The 19,048-nt window shown below is 36.7% G+C and overlaps 2 protein-coding genes across 3 annotated transcripts; both read left to right on the plus strand.

The window, feature by feature from the left end:
- The first annotated feature begins 323 nt into the window (after positions 1-323).
- LOC127087998 (uncharacterized) lies at positions 324-4,226 on the plus strand. 2 transcript variants are annotated; one of them, XM_051028910.1, is made up of 13 exons: positions 324-694; positions 768-865; positions 938-995; positions 1,130-1,227; positions 1,323-1,497; positions 1,589-1,835; positions 1,929-1,995; positions 2,088-2,145; positions 2,232-2,298; positions 2,402-2,495; positions 2,629-2,970; positions 3,050-3,268; positions 3,503-4,226. In XM_051028910.1, the coding sequence occupies exons 1-13, from the start codon at positions 616-618 to the stop codon at positions 3,911-3,913; spliced, it is 2,013 nt and encodes a 670-aa protein (XP_050884867.1). In that variant the 5' UTR covers positions 324-615; the 3' UTR covers positions 3,914-4,226. The 2 variants fall into 2 exon arrangements, with proteins under 2 accessions (XP_050884867.1, XP_050884868.1); XM_051028911.1 differs by lacking the exon at positions 938-995 and having other exon boundaries at positions 656-694.
- A 562-nt stretch (positions 4,227-4,788) lies between these two features.
- LOC127088000 (WEB family protein At1g75720) lies at positions 4,789-5,944 on the plus strand. Its single transcript, XM_051028912.1, has 2 exons — positions 4,789-4,993; positions 5,178-5,944. Exons 1-2 carry the CDS (start codon positions 4,856-4,858, stop codon positions 5,670-5,672), a joined length of 633 nt encoding a protein of 210 aa, XP_050884869.1. The 5' UTR covers positions 4,789-4,855; the 3' UTR covers positions 5,673-5,944.
- The last annotated feature ends 13,104 nt before the right edge of the window (positions 5,945-19,048 follow it).

Genomic DNA, 19,048 nt, shown 5'->3' on the forward strand with positions numbered 1-19,048 from the left:
GATTATTATGAATGATAGTAAAATGTACCAAGGAAGTTGAGTGGACAATGACCTAAACTTAGTTTTGATTTTTGTAGAATAATATTTGAGACATTAAAAAAATATGAGACATAGATTATGCTTGTACTATGTTTCGATTTTGTTTTTAAATGTGTGAGGTGTTGTTATAATAGTTTTTTTAAGTAACTAACTTTAATAGTTTAATAGTATGAAATGAATTGGTTAATAAAAAATAAATAAATAAACTAAGTTGTAGAATTCTCACGGACAAGACAAATGAGAAGGTGCTTCCTTTATCTTTTTCTTTCCGTTACCTTTCTTTTCACGTGAGTCAGTGTATAGTGTGTGTCTCTTTCTCTCTCCTCTCTCTCTCTCTTTCTCTCTCTTAACTCTGAGTTTGTTTGTTACTATAGTACTACTGCTTTATTATTTCATTCACAAAAGAACCTGATTCTCTGAAACGCAACCCACGAATCACTTTTCTTCTTTTTTTTTTCTTCTTTCTTTTCACTTTCTTCTTTTCTTCTTCTTAACATAAACACCACAAACACAAACACAAACACAAACACTGTCTCTCATTCGAATGGATCAGAACAAGAACAACCTTATTGTGAAATGGACAAAACTTCAATGAAACGTGCAACAACAACTCGAACCACAAACCGACACATTAACAAAAAACAACAACAATCTGGTAAATACAATACTATTGTCGCTTTCCGATTATTCCTTCTTCTACTTATCTCATTTCTCACTATCATTAACAGGTTTCAAAAAATCCAAGAAAGAAAAACTAAGAACCTTGAGCTCAATGGGTTGCAATCTCGATCATCATTCTCATAAATCTATTTCCATCCACAAAAAGGTTTGTTTAATCTACTTTATTTCTACTAATTCTTTTTTCTTTAAAAAATATATATTATTATTCATTTTTTAGGTTTTCAATGAATGCAATGGCGTTGATCATTCCTCTGTTCCCCGTAAGATACGTTCAGGTTTTTCTTTTTTCTCTTCACCGATTTTATTTTTTTTGGGTTAAGTAAGAAAAAAAGTGTGAATTTTCTTTATTATTGTATATATAAATTTTTAAATTTTTAAAATAAATTTTTTGAATTAATTAATGTAACAGCGATGAAGAAGCGGGGTCGCGAATCGATTTTAACTGATTCTGAAAAGCTGAAATATGGAATAGAATCTCCTCAAAAAGATAGCATAAAGAAATCCAAAGTGAGTATTGCTAAACCTCTTTATGAATTATGATTCTAGACTTTAACTTTTTTTTTTTGTTTTTTTCAATTTTGTTTGTAATTTTGCTTTTCTAGAAACAAGTTGTTCTTGGGCCCATCACAAAAGATGAACAAGAGGTTGCTGAGACTCTCTATGCCTTGGCTGGAATGTTTCCTACCAATGATGAGAATGAACTAGACCGCGAATCGGTACAGAAGAAATTGTCGGGTTCGCAGGACCAAGACGAGAGTGCTAATGTTATTTATGAAGGTTACATCATCTTCAATTGTTGTTAATACTAATTACTTTTCGATTAGTATCAATTTTGTGATTAGTTTTTTTTAATGAATTTTGACTTTAGGAGCTAGTGAGGATGCTGATGTTATTGCTGAAAGTTCATCGAAGGGAGCAGTGAAAATTAGTTCTTTGAGCGAAATCGTTGAAGTTGAAGTTGAACGGATTGATTTACCCGGGAGTGAAGATTTCTCGGTGGCAACTCAGAACACAGCTCCAAAAGGAAATCTAGAGGGTGTGTCTATGATGGTTAAGAGGAGTGAAAATGATGTTAAATCGGAATTGCATGACTCGGAGTTGTGTCTTGGAATGGGGTGGGTAGTTTTTCAGTTGCATTGTGAAATCTATAACATTTTCAAATCCGTTATTTATTTATTTATTTATTGTGTTTTCCCATCTTATTGTAGATTAAATGCGTCTGCAAAATCGCAAATTTCACATATTTGGGGAAAACTAGACGAGGAGTATGAGACGGTAGTTATTTAAGCTTTTAAACTCTGCATTTAAAATTGTTGTCTTACAAGCTAATGGTAGTACGCATGGTGTTTTATTTACTTGTGTTTCAGGCCGGTGGCATTGATTGTAAGCAAGAACAACATATAATCAAGTACCGAAGAGAAAACGGTATGCGACGAGACAATTTGCTCATTGGTTGTTACTAGCGGTGATTTTTCTCATTTGGATGATGACATCTTTGGTTGTTTTATCAGAAAGTCTAACATTATGGCCAGGCTCGTCGCCGAGGGAATCTGTTGCGATTAATGCTTCTTCTTCGCAGTAAATTTCTTTTATTCAACTTCATTTTGACCTTTTTATTTAGCCTAATTTCATTCGCCCCTCGATTTTACTTATCCAAATTTGATGGATTTTTGTTCTTAAGGTCTTCGGCTGTTGCTAAAGCTCCACATTGGTTGAATGCGGCTATTAGCAACTCCAAACATGATTTGATGGAAAGTAGTTCTTCTGGTGGAAAGGTAAGAAACTCAAAACACATGCTTAGTGAGTGCTGTTTAGCATGATCTATATAATGGAAAAAGTTGTTCATCCTAGTCGATACATTCGACTCAAACGCCTATTGGTTGTTTTCAATAATTAATAATGATGCAGATTTCCAAAACCGCCGTTCATAAAAAGTCATGGAAGAGTTGTGCAGCTCATGTTCACATCAGTCAACTCATCCGGAGTTTAGAACTTCCAAAACAACAGGTTGCCAAAGAACCCGAGCTTTATGAATGTGATCAAATCAGAGTACCCCGAGGATCAACCGAAGCACAAAACTCAAATAGGACGAGAAATGGAAATGCTTTTGCTTCCGGAACAGTTCAATCTGCTAGTTTGAAGAATCTCCCTGAAAGTAAAAACGGTGTTCTTCAGCAGCAGTGCCATTATCTTGACATATCTCTGTCTCAGGCTTCTCCGACACCTGCGAAACATGCTCCTCAATCGCAAGTAAGGTTATGAATACTTTTGATGTCTCTTCTTGTCCTCTCATCATTATGCTCTGATGCTTATATTTTATACTCTGCAGAGTTTCAACTTCTTGTCCTTGTCGTCTGGATGTAACGGGTTGAAGGTTGACGAATGTTTAATCAAAGGTGGAAGTAGGTCGGGACCATTCTCAAAATCACAAGTTCCTTATTTTCGGTCTATACAACAGCAGAACGGACTCATGGGAGCAATACCTACAACTTCAAATCAGTATACATCCACCTCTTACCTTGATCAGCTTCCTACGGCAGGACCACAGGTTTTAATCGTTCTAACCATAGACTCCTACGATGTTGTATTAGTGAACTACGATGTTATATTATTGTTCAAACATGAAATGAGCCTGGTAAAGTTTATTGTTTATGATAAACCTACAAAAAACGGGACAATTTGCGCAGTTCATATAACTGTTTTAGGCTTGTAGCACCTAATTTCTTATTGTGATGATAATGAGTTTTGTAACTTTGTTCCCTCGTGCTTTAATTGAATGCAGGTTCGGTTGCAGCAACCTCATTATTACGGTACACCATTATGTGGAACTCATTATAGTTCGACAAATTCATATAAACAGCAGTACCAAAACATTTGGGCAGCGCAATTAGTAACACAAGGTGGGTCTGGTGGCGTAAATAGCAATCTTATGAGAGTCCAATATCCTAACTGGCAAAACGGAAGACATGAAACAAGTGTAGTTAATCCAGGTGTCCAAGTCATGGTTCCTTACCATTCCCTTGCATCTCTAGAGTCACTTGGTTCCAAGATAACTTCAATCTCTGATCAACAATCCTTTACGCCTCCTTCATCAATTCCGTTATCAAGGACAAACGGGCTAGAAGAAATTAGAGGCAGGTTCCATGGCAGCGGAGCCTCATCGTTGCAGTTGCTCTGTGATGAACGCATCTGAAACTGAACACTTAGTTCACTTTCTGTTTGAAAAGCCATGTTAATCAACTTGAGATGTTAACCACGTACGTAGCACAAAACTCGTGAAGTATGTTACAGGAGATTCTTGCTGAGTATGCAAGGAGAGGAAAAATAAATGCTTCTGTATCTTCCTAAGTTAATCATTTTGATTTTTTATGCTTTGAATTTGTAGATACCCCAGTTATTGGTTATTGGTTGTTGTTTACTTGTGGAATGTCATGTATAAATTAACAATCCAGAGGAACAACTCAATTACCAAACTCAAAAAAAGAACAAAACATGTTTCCAAAGAACCTAAACTATATTACTTTTACTGTTTATAGAAACACACATTGATTGGCTACTATTAAAAAAACACTTGAGGTTAAGAATTTTCATTGTATAAAAAGTAAATTGAGTTTTGCGATTCTGAAATTTTGAATTTTGATGAAATACTTAAAGAAATATGAGCAATTGCGGTCCGATGCGGTTGCAGAGACTACCGCATCAGCAATATGTTAGTTGTAATTTAAAACAATGGTTAAGAATAATGGCAGAATAGATTGCTTGGTAATTTAGCAAGAAGAGTGATGATGTATGAGAATATTCAATCTTGGTAACAAAGGAATATAAAAAGAATTGTATATATTGAGCAAGCTTCTCCCTTTCAAAATGCTTGTCTAAGACAACAAGTCCTCTATATGTTGGGTGAAGAGTCTTGTTCAATTTCTGTTAAAATATAAACAAACCTTGGACCATTTACCCACCGCTTAAAAAAAACATAACAGAATTGTTGCAAGTGAAGTGGACGCCAAGAAAAGAAGGTTCCAATCTTGATACCATATATTATGCCATTTGTCTCCTTTCTCTATTTCTAGTACTTACTTGCTTCTACTTATAAACCAACCTAACTTAACTATCTCATTCTCCAACATTATTAAACATGAATAAGAAGCTTTCAAGAAACACAGAGATTGACACAAGAGCACCATTTAGGTCTGTGAAAGAGGCTGTCTCTTTATTCGGAGATAAAGTTTTAGCCGGAGAGCTTTACGCCAATGTAACCAAACTCAAACACCAGGTTAGTTGGTTCCAGGCTCTGGTGTCAGACACTGACACATGTGGTTACGTTCATTTTATTTTTTCAAGTTATTACGAGTATCAACATGTCATTTGGGTTATTGTTTCATAGTTTGGTGCATCACTCACTTTTATTATCCAAATGCTTATGTTATGGTTACCATTCAATGTGTTTTAATCTACAGATACACGTTGGAGCAAATGAGAATGAGGCTGATCAATCTTCAAGGATCGAAAACGTTGCAGCCGAGCTAGAAGAGACGCGGGAGAATCTAGAGAAAGCTAAAGAAGAAAGCATGTTAATGGCACATTGTATGTCATCACTCCAAGAAGAACTCGAACGCACGAAGCAAGAGCTCGAACATTTGAAGCAACGAGAAACAGAAAAACATCAAGTGGAACCAACGGAAGCCGAGGACGTGAAGTTCGTGGAGAATCTAAACACGTTTGAAGTGAAAAGTTCAAGATTCGACGACGAATTAATGATGGAGTTTCAAAAGAAACGGTACGTGACATTCGCGAATCCGCCGTCTGTTTCTCATGTTATGTTACCACAAAATCAAGGTGTTGAAAAATTGGAAAGGCACCCTTCTCTTAGGAAGAAGAAGAAGAAGTCATTGATTCCACTTATTGGAGGCATTTTTTCTAGGAAAAAGGGAACAAGCCAAGAAGTTCCATGATGAGTGATGAGTACAATGTTAGTATGCATTACACTATACCAGAATAATTGCCAATTGGGTTTTGTTTTCTGAGTTTCTTTTCTTTCTTGAACAAGTTTTTATTTTATTTTCATGTCTTATGTGTATGTATCTAGCCGTGTTCAATAATATTCTGTAAAGTTTAGCACAAACTGAGTGAGATGGTGACTATTAGAGTAGTGAAATATGGAACTTGCATGTTGTGGATGTTTCATGTAACAACAGTTAAAATTTCACTTTTTTTTAGGTACAAAGTTACTCGGTTTTCTTTCTTCTCATATTATCTTTCATGATGTCTTTTCAATTTAATCCCGCCATTGACGAAAAATAATATGTAGAGTGTGGGACAACTCATGCAAAGGGGTAATCAAATGAAGAAAAATAGAATGCAAGTGTTTAATGCCAAACAAAAAATGATGATCCAAACTCAATTGTCCAAGATCACATCCTTTAAATTGAATTAAATGTTGTTCTGTGTTGTTTGCAATGCCTAAAGTGAAGGGCCCAAGTACACCATGGTGAGGTAAAATGCGTGGAGCATTGATCATTCATTTATATAAGAAGAGACAATTCCGCCTTTGAGACATGTTTATAATGGTATGATTAGATCCAATGGCTATTCAGTCAAAGCATCTCATCTCACGCGGACGATTTTAACTATTCTCATTATATAAAGAGAAAAACATGGCATTTTAGATATTCAAATGTATTCTCACTCTCACTATTTCTCATTCTTTCAGTGGCTTCAACATTGAAGTGTTAACCTTGCATGTCACCCCCTCTGCGTCAGACTGGAACTTGCTCTATCACACCAACACTTCATTTCATCGTTCTTTGAACATCCTAGTTCCCTCACGGAAAAGTGACGGTGTATGTGAGAACGACGTCTGATTCCCACGAATTTCCACGTTCAAGTTTTTTTTTTCAGAGATTCATATCTCCTTTCCCAGAAGGTCCATATCTTTGTTTCTTGATCTTCTTCCTTGAAATTTCAACTTCTTCCTCCAACAAATCCATTCTTAAATTCATCAAGCATGGTGGCAACAAAGCCACTTGATCTGTCGTCAACGACAAGTTGCTCTTGTAGCCACTAAAGATTTTAGAGCTCCTCATCTTCCTCCTCATTAAGTAGAAAACGATCCAATTTGGTAGTGTCTCTCTTTAACCCTACGCGACAGGATCCTGCTCCACCGACAGTTAGTCAAGGAGCATTCCAGAATCTTTCGTTCTTTAGATCTACACAACAAATTTACCAAGGTGAACCATCACATCAGTCTCCTCCACTACCTATGGTATCTGGACAGAAAATGCTCCCAAACTTTGAGATGTTACATGCCGAAGTTGGAGTAGGGGGAGCTACAGAGAATCGAATGAATTACTACCCCACTCAAGGGGCGGTCAAGTGCAAGCTCTTCACACTAGTCCTAACCGAAACCACAATGACAATATGACATGGTTAAATAACCTCGGGGATGGGAGCGTAAATTTGTTGAATGACCTATGTGATGCTTTCACCGCCTAGATTAATGCCTGAAAGCGACAACCCACGATCATGGTCGTGCTCAACGGAGTCATTTAGTAACATAAGGAAACCATACGTGGGTCCATTGACAACTTCATAAGAGTGGCATTAACAATGGGGGGCACATGTGATGTGTTGAAGTGTTGGATGTTTAAGAAACAATTAAGTCTGAACTTCATATTCTCGTAAAAGATAAGTTTCGAGGGAGCTTAAAGCTTAATTGATTTGTTGAATAGGGCATAACCTTATATAAATTATGAAGAATAGCTCATGGATGAAGAAGGAGAGAGTGGTTGAAGAGAAAGGAACACTGAACATAATCGGGCACTAGAAAGAGATTGCCATCGTAGAGAAGAAATTAATCATGGACCCGATCCTTGTTCAACACTTACACTCTATACTTATCAAAAAGTACATGATGCATGGTACCCCTAACTAGTGAGGGTGACCAGAGGCCTTAGTATTTTTTTGGGGGTTTAAGGCTTACCCGCGGTGCCAAGAGGCCTTGTTTGGTGTTTTTTTTGCTATGGAGAGAGCAAGCTCACGTGAGGTGAGAAGCTCTGAATTTGTGCATTATTTTGAATATGTTACAATTTGTCCTCTCACCCACTAGGGGTGAGGTATTTATAGAGGCTCTTGGATCTAGGGTTTCCTTGGAAATGATTACCACCCACTCACTTAGTGGTGTATCATTCAATATGTATTTCCTAGGTAGACATGGACTAACTTGTTAACCTAACTTCTCTCTGATCAAGGAACGTCTTTTCCCACGTTTCCCATGACCAGGAAAGTAGAGAAAACGTAGGGCAAGGCAATCTCTAATGGCAGGTGGCAGACAGGCGCCACCATTCATTAGGGTTGTAATTACCCCGCCCTTACTAGATAGTTTGCAAATATAACACTACACAGTCCTCAAGCACATGGGCTTTGATAAAAGACAAATTTCTTTGAACGATAGAGCGTTGGGGGAATCCACCTGAAGAGACCCTAAGTTTCCCCGAAAAGATGATATGTTAAACTTTCCCGATGAGGTTCCAAGAACCTCAGGCGAGGTTTATGTTGAGCCTAATTAATGAGACTCTGAGTCCTTCAAGCGAGGCGTTGGACCTCTCGGACGAGACTTGTATCAAGCCCTCAGACAAGACCTTAAGTTAAGTCTCTTGGTCCAGACTTCGATCGTGTCTTTTGGGAGGAATTTAAGATATATCTAACTCGAGGAAACTTAGGTGGCCGTTTAGAAAGGCCTGTATGGGACTCTCAGTCCTTCAGGCGAGGTTTATGTTGAGCCTGACTGATAAGACTTCAAGTTCCTCAGGAAAGGCTTTGGGCCTCTTGAACGAGACTTCTATCAAGCCTTCAGACGAGACCTTAAGTTAGTATTTTAGGCCAAACGTTGGTCACGTCCCTTGGGTAGATTCTAAGTTGGATCCCATCCAAGGAAACTCTAGATCTCTCAGGCGGGCATTTAGATAAGCTTGCTTGATGGGACATACTCAATCCCTCAAGCGAGATTATATGTTGAGCCTGATTGATGAGACTCTAAATAGGGTAGTCCTCGGTGTGCATTATGATCACACTTCCCTTAAGGGCGACAAGGATCTTTCTGCGAAAGTTCAGTGTATTTGTATTGCCCTAAGAGGCGACAAAGATCTTCCCAAGGAAGTCTGTCATTTATGATATTTCCTGGAGAGACAACAATGACCTTCCTGTGAAATTCCAACATAATTGTATTGCGAAAGTACGCAAGTACATTCCCATGGAAGTTCAACATAACCGTTTTTCCTAGGAAGGCGACAAGGATCTTCCCGTGTAATTTCAGCATGGTCGTATTTCCTGTATAAGTGGAAAGGATCTTCCTATGAAAGTCCAACATACATGACATCATAATCAAAATTTTCTTCATGCTCATAAACATTCAAAAGTTCATACATAGGTATGAGACTTTCCCCTTAAAGCTTACAGATAGTATAACTATAATAATATTTTAAACGAATAAAGTTCTAGGTTTTTGGTATGAGTCATCCATCCAGATCTTACAGCTTGTATGATCCGTGTGAGAGTTTCTAGAATATATGGTATGGTCCCTCCTAGTTAGATTGCAAGTTTCCCTGTTGTGCAGGCACAACCACTTGTCTTAGTACCGGGGCATATTCTCGTATTTCTCTTAGCATCACCTTTGAAGTGTATCTTCTAACAACTCTATGATAGGCGGTGAATTCCTGGGTGTGGGCAGCATCACTTAATTCATCGACCAAATATGTGGTGCACTTTAATTCTGCATTGCTCACCTCTTGTTGAATTGGGAGTGTCACCATAAGGGCGTGATAATCTCCACGGGCAACATAATGTCTGCCCTATATACCATGGTGAAGGTTATATACTTGGTAGTTGAGTAGGGTGTGGTATGGTATGACCATAATATCTCATGGAGTAACTCAGCCCACAACCCCTTGGTGTTGTCAAGATTCTTCTTGAGTTCCTCCAAGATCATCTTGTTCAGTGACTCCACCTGTCCATTGGCTTGCGGGTTGACAACAGAGATGAACTTTATATGAACTCCTAATTCATAGCAAAGGTTAGTGACTGTAGTGCTAGTGAATTGGGTTCATTTCCAGGAGACTATTATACCGGGCATCCTGAATCTGCACATGATCTTTTGCCAGTAGAAATGGAAAACTCTTTCTGATGTGATTTTGGATACAACTTCCGCTTTTATTAACTTTGTGAAGTAGTCAACTCGTACAATCAGAAACTTTAGTTGGTCGTACACTAGGTTGAATAGTCCTAGGATGTCCACTCCCTAACGGTAAAAAAGGTAGGGAGATGTCATGGAATGAAGAAGTTCAGTTGCAACATGGTGAAGGTCGGTATATCTCTTACATTTATCTCACTTATTGATGAAATCCATGATGTCCTTTAGCAAGGTGGGCCAATAATATCCCGCCCTAAGAAGCTTGTGAGTGAGGCCTCTAACGCCAATATGACTGCCACAACTCCTTTGATGTGCTTGAAGTTACATGTCTCTAATACATTAAGCGGGAGAACCCTAATACGATTTTGTTGGTTGTCTCTTAAGCTTTTGTTTCGTTATTATTGTTTATTGAGTCTCATCTTCTATTTCACATCTTCAGATTAAGTTTTGAATCCAATCGTTTTAGCATGGATAATTTAAATGTTTGCATTTGAGTATGATTATCGTGTTTTAAGTCAATTGGCTACGTTAATGGAACAAGAACCACATTTGATATTGGTTCAAGTAATGTGGCAAGTGGGATCTCAAACTATTTTGAAAAACTTGAAAAATTGAGGTTTCACGTGTGTGACTTGAATCACTCACAAGCTATGACTCGAATCAAATCAAACATAGGAAAATAAGAAGAATTTTGCATATGTGACTTGAATCACAAGTTGCACATGATTTGAATTACACAAGTCATGTTAGTCACTGTCTAGTTTGATTCGAATCACACTTTACGCATGAGTCGAATCACATAGTTTTTTTTTCCTTTTTTCCTGTTTGGCTCTATCCAAATTGATTCGAATAGGGGTTTCTACATGACTCGAATCATAGTTATAACTTAACTTGAATCACAGGAAACAAGTCACTTGTTTTATATTAACCTTGTTTCACTCTACTTGTTCAGTTGACCTAAATCAACAAATATTATTGGCTCGAATCTAACAACCATTTTCACCTATTTTCGTGCTTAATCTCCAGCACATATAAATTCTTTGTGTCATCTCATTTCATAACAAACAAGAACTTAACAACAATAACTTCCATTTTTTTAAAACTCAAAATCTCTTGCAATCGATATTTCTTTCAACTCCAACCTCTAGTTTGGATTCAGATCTTGATTATGAATATTTTTAATTGTTGAGGGAGACGTGTCTTGAAACTAATATTTCTTAAAGAATTTGTAAAGATTTTCAGGAGGCTTGTAAGATTGGGATTGTTGTGATGATGGTGACAAATTCCAGTGAAAAGAATAAGGTTCTTCTCTCTAGGCTGAACTTGGTAGTGATGTGTGGAAGGCTACAGACAAGATAGGAGATCTTCTCAATCTTCAGACAATTCATTGCTCAAGAAATTGATGGGATCAAGGGTGATTGCCACACACTAAAGCTTCGAGTAGATTGGTGAAGCTAGAGGATTCGAGAAGCGAGAATCAAGTAAAGATTTCATAGAGATTTTGACATCAAGTCTGTTTATAAGTCAAGATCCATATATGAGATTTATTTTCTCAGCATTATTGTGGATATTGTGATTGATTGAACTCGTTTAACTTTTGTCAAAACATAGTGGAAGAACACTTTCAATATGAAACTATTGGATCATGGAGTAGGCTCATGCGAGGCTGATAGAGCCAAACCATTATACATCTCGGTGTACTCTTTCTCTCTCTCTCTCTCTCTCTCTCTCTCTCTCTCTCTCTCACACACACACACACACACACCACACATACACACACACATGCATTTTAATTTTTATAGGCTATTTAATATTTAGTAACTGTTTCTTAGTGTATTTTATCGTTAGTTCCTATTGGTAGCGATTTATTACATAAGTGTAGGTTTTATTAGAATCAGAACCTATTTGTGTTTTAGTGCTTATTAAATTATGCAAACTCTGGTGTTAGAATTATATAGAAATTGAATTTTGAAAAAAAACACATCTCATGTAATTTACGAATTGTCAATTCATTGCATCTTGTAACTCTTTTGATATAATCTCTAATCAATCTGAGATATTTGTTAATTGTGTAATCGTATCCGTGATTAATTTCCAATTCAAGCATAAAGTCTCTATTTTTTGCTATAAGACTTTCGCATCAAAAACTCTTATTTTTCATTTTGAAAATCGATAAAAAAAATTAAAAGGGTATATTCACCATCTCTAGACCGTTTCTCTACTCCATATTCACACAACAATTGTCCTTAAAGTTGGTCCTTTGATCATGTCTAAGCAACTCAAAATTTTGGGAATATGAGTGATGACGACGATTCAAAGGAAGTGTATAATAGAGCACCAAATTTTAAAGATGGAAATCATAGTTATTGAAAAGAAAACATGTATGTACATTTACTATCAGATGACAAACGTCTATTGGTAGTCGTTATTAATGGGCATTTTATCCCAAAAGACGTCAATGAAGTTGTTAAACACCTAAAGGATCTGACAGATGATGAAACCAACAAGGTTTCATATGATTTGAAAGTGAGGAACATACTTATCTCAACTTTAAGCATGAAAGTATTATACTCTATTTCACATCATAAGAGTGCAAAAGCTATATGGGACGTTCTTCAAACCCTTTATGAAGGAACTGAAGACATTAAGGATTCTAAGATCAACATGTTAATAGAGGAAGAAATGCTACCTTCCGAATCACGCTCTATGATAAAAGGGTTATCACTCAAAGAGACAATATATGCTTGAATAAAAAAGCATTTACTCTACCCTTGTATACAGGCGAAAGCAATCAGACGAATCGGATTGAAAGAAAGAAGCAAGTGTAAATCAACGGTCAGATTCCACCTATAAAACACAATCAAACTCAAGTGCATAGTAAGTCACGACGCTCCACTCTCTACTTTTTCAGGTCACACGTCCAAAGAAAAGCGGTGAAACGTTTCAATGATGGGACTACATTTAATGCTCATGTTCTCCATCACTTTTTTGGCAAAACCAAAGCAATGCATGCCCATCAACGCATGGACAACCATTCTTGAAGGTCAACCACGACTGCTAAAAGACTCTCCCGACATCCAGAATGCTCAGTGAGTCCTAGGGGAAACTGTTCTTGGTCAGTCAAAGGCCCAATAAGATAAGGCCCACTCATCTCGCCCGCTCCATGGGGTCCAATGTATAAATAGAGTTACAGAAGAGTTTAGGTAGACAAACTCTAATCTCCACTCTCATTACGATTATCTTGAACCCTAAACTAACTTGGGTGTTGAAGTGATAATCATGCAGGCACCCCTTTGGTGGTCCACCGTACCAGAGATTAGCAACACCGGTTCAAGATTAACGAATCCATTCAAGATGTGTCACAATTGCAACCTTCAGTCCAAGACCTCACATCGTCGAATCGCTTACGAAGGTTCGTCCCGCTGTAGCTTTTACAATCTCCTCCATTTCTAGTTTTGCAACAGAACATATATTAATTTTTTGGAAAATCACAAAAATTTAAAATTATTTTAAATAGTTTTTTTTTATAAAAATAATATTTTAGACACATTGATTTGAAAAAAAAAGTACTTTCGACTATATTCTAATCTTCAATAACGTATATTTATATTACTGAATATCAAAATTAATTTTTAATTTATGGAAAACTAATTTTAAAAAACTTTAAACATTTTAAAAAAATATTTTTATAAAAAATATATTTTTTAAATACAGATAAAAAATATTTTTAAAAAAACTAAAACAAATCAGTCATTAGGTCTATTCAAATTTAATTAAATTTGTCTTGATTTAGTTTTAAATGCTTATTTTGAACAAATTTAATTTCTTACCCACTATACCTATTCTTCTAAAGTATAAAAAATAAAATCTACAAAACAATGGATTTGATTCATTTTAAAGACACATTAAACATGTGCATGAATTTAGTTTGAATTGAACTAAATAAGCAAGGAAAAATAAAATACAAGAATCTTCTTTCCTTTTCCCATTGTATTAAAATATAAAATGTACTATTCAAGTTATTTCTTTAAAACCTTCCAAAAATGAAGTTGCATAGATATCCTAAAAGAAGAGTTGGGCCCACAAAAGCCCAGGCCTAGGCCCGTTAAGAGAGAGAGAGAAACGAAAAACAAAAGGCGGGGTGGCGTACGCATTCGAACTGAATACACCACCGCTTGTTCTGTTAATTTGGCATTGGCGGCCTCACATGACAACACATCACCTCACTTCCATTAAGAGAGAATCAATATCAAATCACATCACACTTGTTTACGTTATTTCCATCTCTACAATTTCGCCACACTCTTTCTTCCCCCTCAAATTCAATCCAATTCTCTGCCGCTAAACCCTCACTCTCTCTCTTCTTCTACTACTTCCATATTCTTCATCATTTTCATCTTCCATTCAATTTCATTCATGTCGACACCACGAGAAGATCAATTTCACCATTTCTCACAATTCAAATTCGACCTATTGCATTCCCCTAACCCTCCTCATCTTCCTCCTTTTACTCCTGTGCTTCCCGTAAGTTCTTCATTCATTCACACTCACATGCACTCTCTATTTATTTTATCAAATCACAAGATCGGATCATATATTCTCTAAACTCTTAATTTATTGTTCATTATCATAATTACTTCTTAATGTATTAATTCATTTATTTGTCAATTTTTGTTCCCATTATTATTGTTAAGAATTATAGAAAGCAAAAACTAAATAGGATTGCACAATCAATCATTAGTTGGTCCAGTGGGATCGGTACACATCGAGTAATAATTTGAAAAAAATGAATAAATTAATAGTAATTACAACTGTCAGTGTCGGTTTCGGATATTTGACACGGACACGCTTTTTTCAGAAGTGTCAGTGCTAAGTAGGTTTAGAACCATTCTAGGCTCAGTTGAGATCATTGAATCGATCAGTTATACGAATTTTAGTGTCTTTTTTAATGTTTGATTTGTTCGGTGTTACACAAATCGATCGGTTATATTTGAATTGTGTTTTCCGCTTAAATGACTGTTATAGTGTTTGATTAAGGTTTAGTGAATGTTTGAATGTAGAGTAAGTTTCTGACAGATATTAGTTCATTTAATTAATGCACTTTCTCTTGCTTTAATTGTTTGCATTCAATTGAACTATTTGCGCAGTTGATTCAAAGAAACGGAATCAATAATGTAAACTTGCATGCTAGTAATGTTGAAGTGTTTCCTGGTCAGAGCAACACGGTTAATCTTCCTCCTCTTCTTCAAATCGAAACCAATCAAAGAGGAAAGCATAATGGTAAATCTAAAGTTTCAAGAAATGCAAAATCTGCGGCTCAGATGACAAATGGAGGTAACTTGCTTTTTCATAATATCGGTATGAATAAGTTAAATTGTGCATTGATTTGTATGTCGGTAGTAACTCAATTCTCACATTATTTTTTGTTTTTTATGTTTGGTGGACTTTTTGTATCAGAATCACTGAATGCAGCGGCAGTAAACAACTGTCGTTATGACAGTTCCTTAGGTACGTCCATGCTCGAGTGATCTTTTCTCCTTTTGTACACTTTGTACTTGCTCCAATAGTCTGCGTTCCTTAACCATGCTCTTTTAAGCGAGTGTCTTTGTTAATTTGGCTCTTTATGACAAACAATTACATTGTGTACCCTTGATTTAAACAATTATATTTGCAGGATTGTTAACCAAGAAATTTGTCAGCTTGATCCAAAATGCTAAGGATGGTACTCTTGATCTAAATAAAACTGCTGAGGTCTTAGAGGTACACAAATTGTCTTTCATTGTATCTACACCTGATGGTTCCTGTTCGCAGGACAGATTTTGAGCTTGACCTGCCTGTGCTTTAATAATATATGTATCACATTGTTTTACTTCATTTTTATGATAATGAGTTTAACATTCATCTTATTAGGTTCAAAAAAGAAGAATTTATGACATTACAAATGTTCTTGAAGGAATAGGATTGATAGAGAAAACTTCAAAGAACCATATACGGTGGAAGTAAATTTCTAATCTGTCTGTTTGGTATTTACTGGGTTTCTTTTTATCATGTATATGAAATGAAATAATGATACATGATGGGCCTTATTAACAGGGGATGTGATGGAATTGGGCCACGAGAACTAGAGGATCAAGTTAATACTCTTAAGGTGTTTCAATCTTTTATTACTTGTGTCAGTTAGTTATTAGAGAAAAAAGAATACACACTGACAGTGTAAAATCTTTTTACACCGTCAATCAATGAAGTGTATCCCGTCAAATCACACGTTTAATTTTAAAATATTGGTATGACACGGCAGAATCTTATAATTCTATTAAATGGTGGTGTAAAACTAGTGTACACTGACAGTGCACTCCCTTTAATATCTAGTTATTGTGTATTCTACTTTCTACTTTGTCTGCTCTTACTCAGCATGCATGATTAATGTTGTAAATATTAGATTGTAAATAGTAATTATTTCTATTAGTAATGAGGCCCATTAATCAAAGCCCATTAGGTTTTCTATTCTCTCTTATTTAAAGCATGTAGATGTAACATGTAAGAATCACTTTTTAATATATCAGTAAAATATTTTACAACATGGTATCAAGAGCTCCCGATTTTGGGGGATTCGCTTCCGCCTAAACCCTAGCCGCCTTGTAGCGGAGTCTTTTTTTACTGCAGTTTGCAGTTTGTTGTTGTTTTTGGGTGTTTGGATCATTGTTGTTTTGTGTTGTAGCACATCGTGCTTCTTGTTTTTGTTCACTCATCTTTGAAACCCTAACCCATCCTATTTCTTGGTTTGTTTTCTCTCGATTGTCCTTTCAATTGCTGAGATTATTAACGATCAACCACCTCCACCTCCACCTCCACCTCCCACAAATCCACCAGCCCCATTTAATGCTAAGGATTTTGTCGTTCAAAAAGGTTATTGGCTTACCGGCAAAAATTATTTTCAATGGTCTCAGTTCATCAGACACACTCTAAAATGTTGCGACATGCTTGATCATATTGAAGGAAATCCTCCTCTGGTTACTGCTCCTAACTTCCCTTCCTGGGATAAAGATGATTCTGCTATTATTACTTGGCTTTGGAACTCCATATCTCCAGATATTAGTAGAAATTGCATGTATCTCTCAAGTGCAAAGGCAGTTTGGGAGTATCTTCGTCGCAGTTATTCCATGAAATAAGATATGTCTGCTTGTTATGATTTAAAGAGGAAAATCTTCAACACTAAGCAGGGAAATCTTTCGATCACTGAGTATTTTGGAGTTCTCAATGATTTTTGGATTGAGTTGGATCAGTATCAGAATTTGAAGATGGAGTGCAGCAAGGATACTGCCACCTTGAATACTGTTGTTGAGCGGGATAGGATCTTTGATTTCCTAGCAGGCCTTAATGCTGAATTTGACCCTATTCGGGTGCAGATTTTGGGTAAGGAAAAATTTCCTGATCTTAATGAAGTTTTTTACACTGTCCGTAGTGAGGAAACCCGTCGTCAAGCTATGCTTCATGAACAGCCCCCAGATGTGTCAGCATTAGTAGCTAGCAAAACAACAAGACAAGGACCACCACCATCATCATCCAAGAATGTTCGTGACAAATTCTATTGTGAGCATTGCAACCGATCAGGGCATACAAAGGATAGGTGTTTCAAACTTCATGGGAGGGAGCAGGTTCTTAGCCGAGGTGGCGGTTCTCGCAACATGCACCAGTATCAGGCACATGTTGCTACACATGTCCAGGATACTGAAAGCTTTGAAAAGAGGGGAACTGATCTTTCCTCCTTCAGTCAGAATGATGTGGAACGGTTGAAGTCTATGCTTGACTCCATGAGTAAGCCTTCTGGTTCTGGGTCTCTAGCAGTTACTGGTAAGAGTTTGTGTTCCCGATCTCTTACTGTTTGTGGTAATATTCCTAAGAATGCGTGGATTCTTGACTCTGGTGCTACTAATCATATGACATTTGATTCCACATTATTATGCTTTTATACCACACCTTCGAGTATTCCTTATATCACTGTTGCTGATGGCTCTCATGCTTGTGTTGTTGGCACTGGAAATATTGACTTGCAACCTCCATTCCAATTGCAATCTGTGTTTCATGTTCCCACACTTTCCCACAATTTAATTTTCATCCATAAGTTTACCCGTGATCTGAATTGTAAAGTAATTTTTTCTATGTCCCATTGTGTTTTTCAGGACCTTACCACGGGGCAGACGATTGGAATTGCTAAGGAAAAGGAAGGGTTATACTACTTCTCTGATGACCATCCAAAGGTGTTGTCCTCCTGTTTCCAGTCTCAGTCTTCCTCTTCAGCCTCACAAATTTGGCTTCAGCACAAGCGTCTCGGTCATCCTCCATTTTATATAATTAAGTCTATGTTTCCGTCGTTGTTCTTACACCATTATGTTGAGTCTTTTAAGTGTGATGTTTGTCAGTTGGCAAAACACAATCGTGTATCTTTTCCTTCCAGTTTTAATAAAAGTGATGAACCTTTTGATTTGATTCATTCTGATGTTTGGGGACCTGCCCCTACCTCTAATATTTTTGGTGCAAAATGGTTTGTCTCATTTATTGATGATTGTACTCGGGTAACTTGGATTTTCTTGATGAATACTAAATCCGAAGTACCACAAATATTTATCCAATTTTATAATATGGTACAAACGCAATTTGGGAAAGGCATAAAAAGAATTCGTTCTGACAATGGTAAAGAATATGTCAATCATACCTTTTCCAACTTCACTAGTTAACATGGCATTCTCCATGAATTCACATGTGTTGACACCCCACAACAAAACGGTGTCGCAGAAAGAAAAAATCGTCATTTACTTGAAGTTGCTAGATCTCTCCTTTTTCAAATGTCTGTTCCTACCTCTTATTGGGGTGAGGCAATTCTTACTGCTGCCTATCTGATTAACCGGGTCCCATCTCGAGTGTTAGGTAATAAAAGTCCTGCCCAATTTATGCTTTCACGTTTTCCATCTGTTCCTATCTTACACACTCTTGAGTCTCGCATTTTTGGTTGTGTTGCTTTTGTTCATGTTCACAAACAATATCGCAACAAATTGGATCCCCGTGCTGTCAGATGTATCTTTCTGGGTTATGCACCCAACAAAAGAGGGTACAAATGTTATCATCCTCCGAGTCGAAAATTCTTTG

The sequence above is a fragment of the Lathyrus oleraceus genome, chromosome 5, assembly GCF_024323335.1.
Source record: "Lathyrus oleraceus cultivar Zhongwan6 chromosome 5, CAAS_Psat_ZW6_1.0, whole genome shotgun sequence".
NCBI classification, from domain to species: Eukaryota; Viridiplantae; Streptophyta; class Magnoliopsida; order Fabales; family Fabaceae; genus Lathyrus; species Lathyrus oleraceus.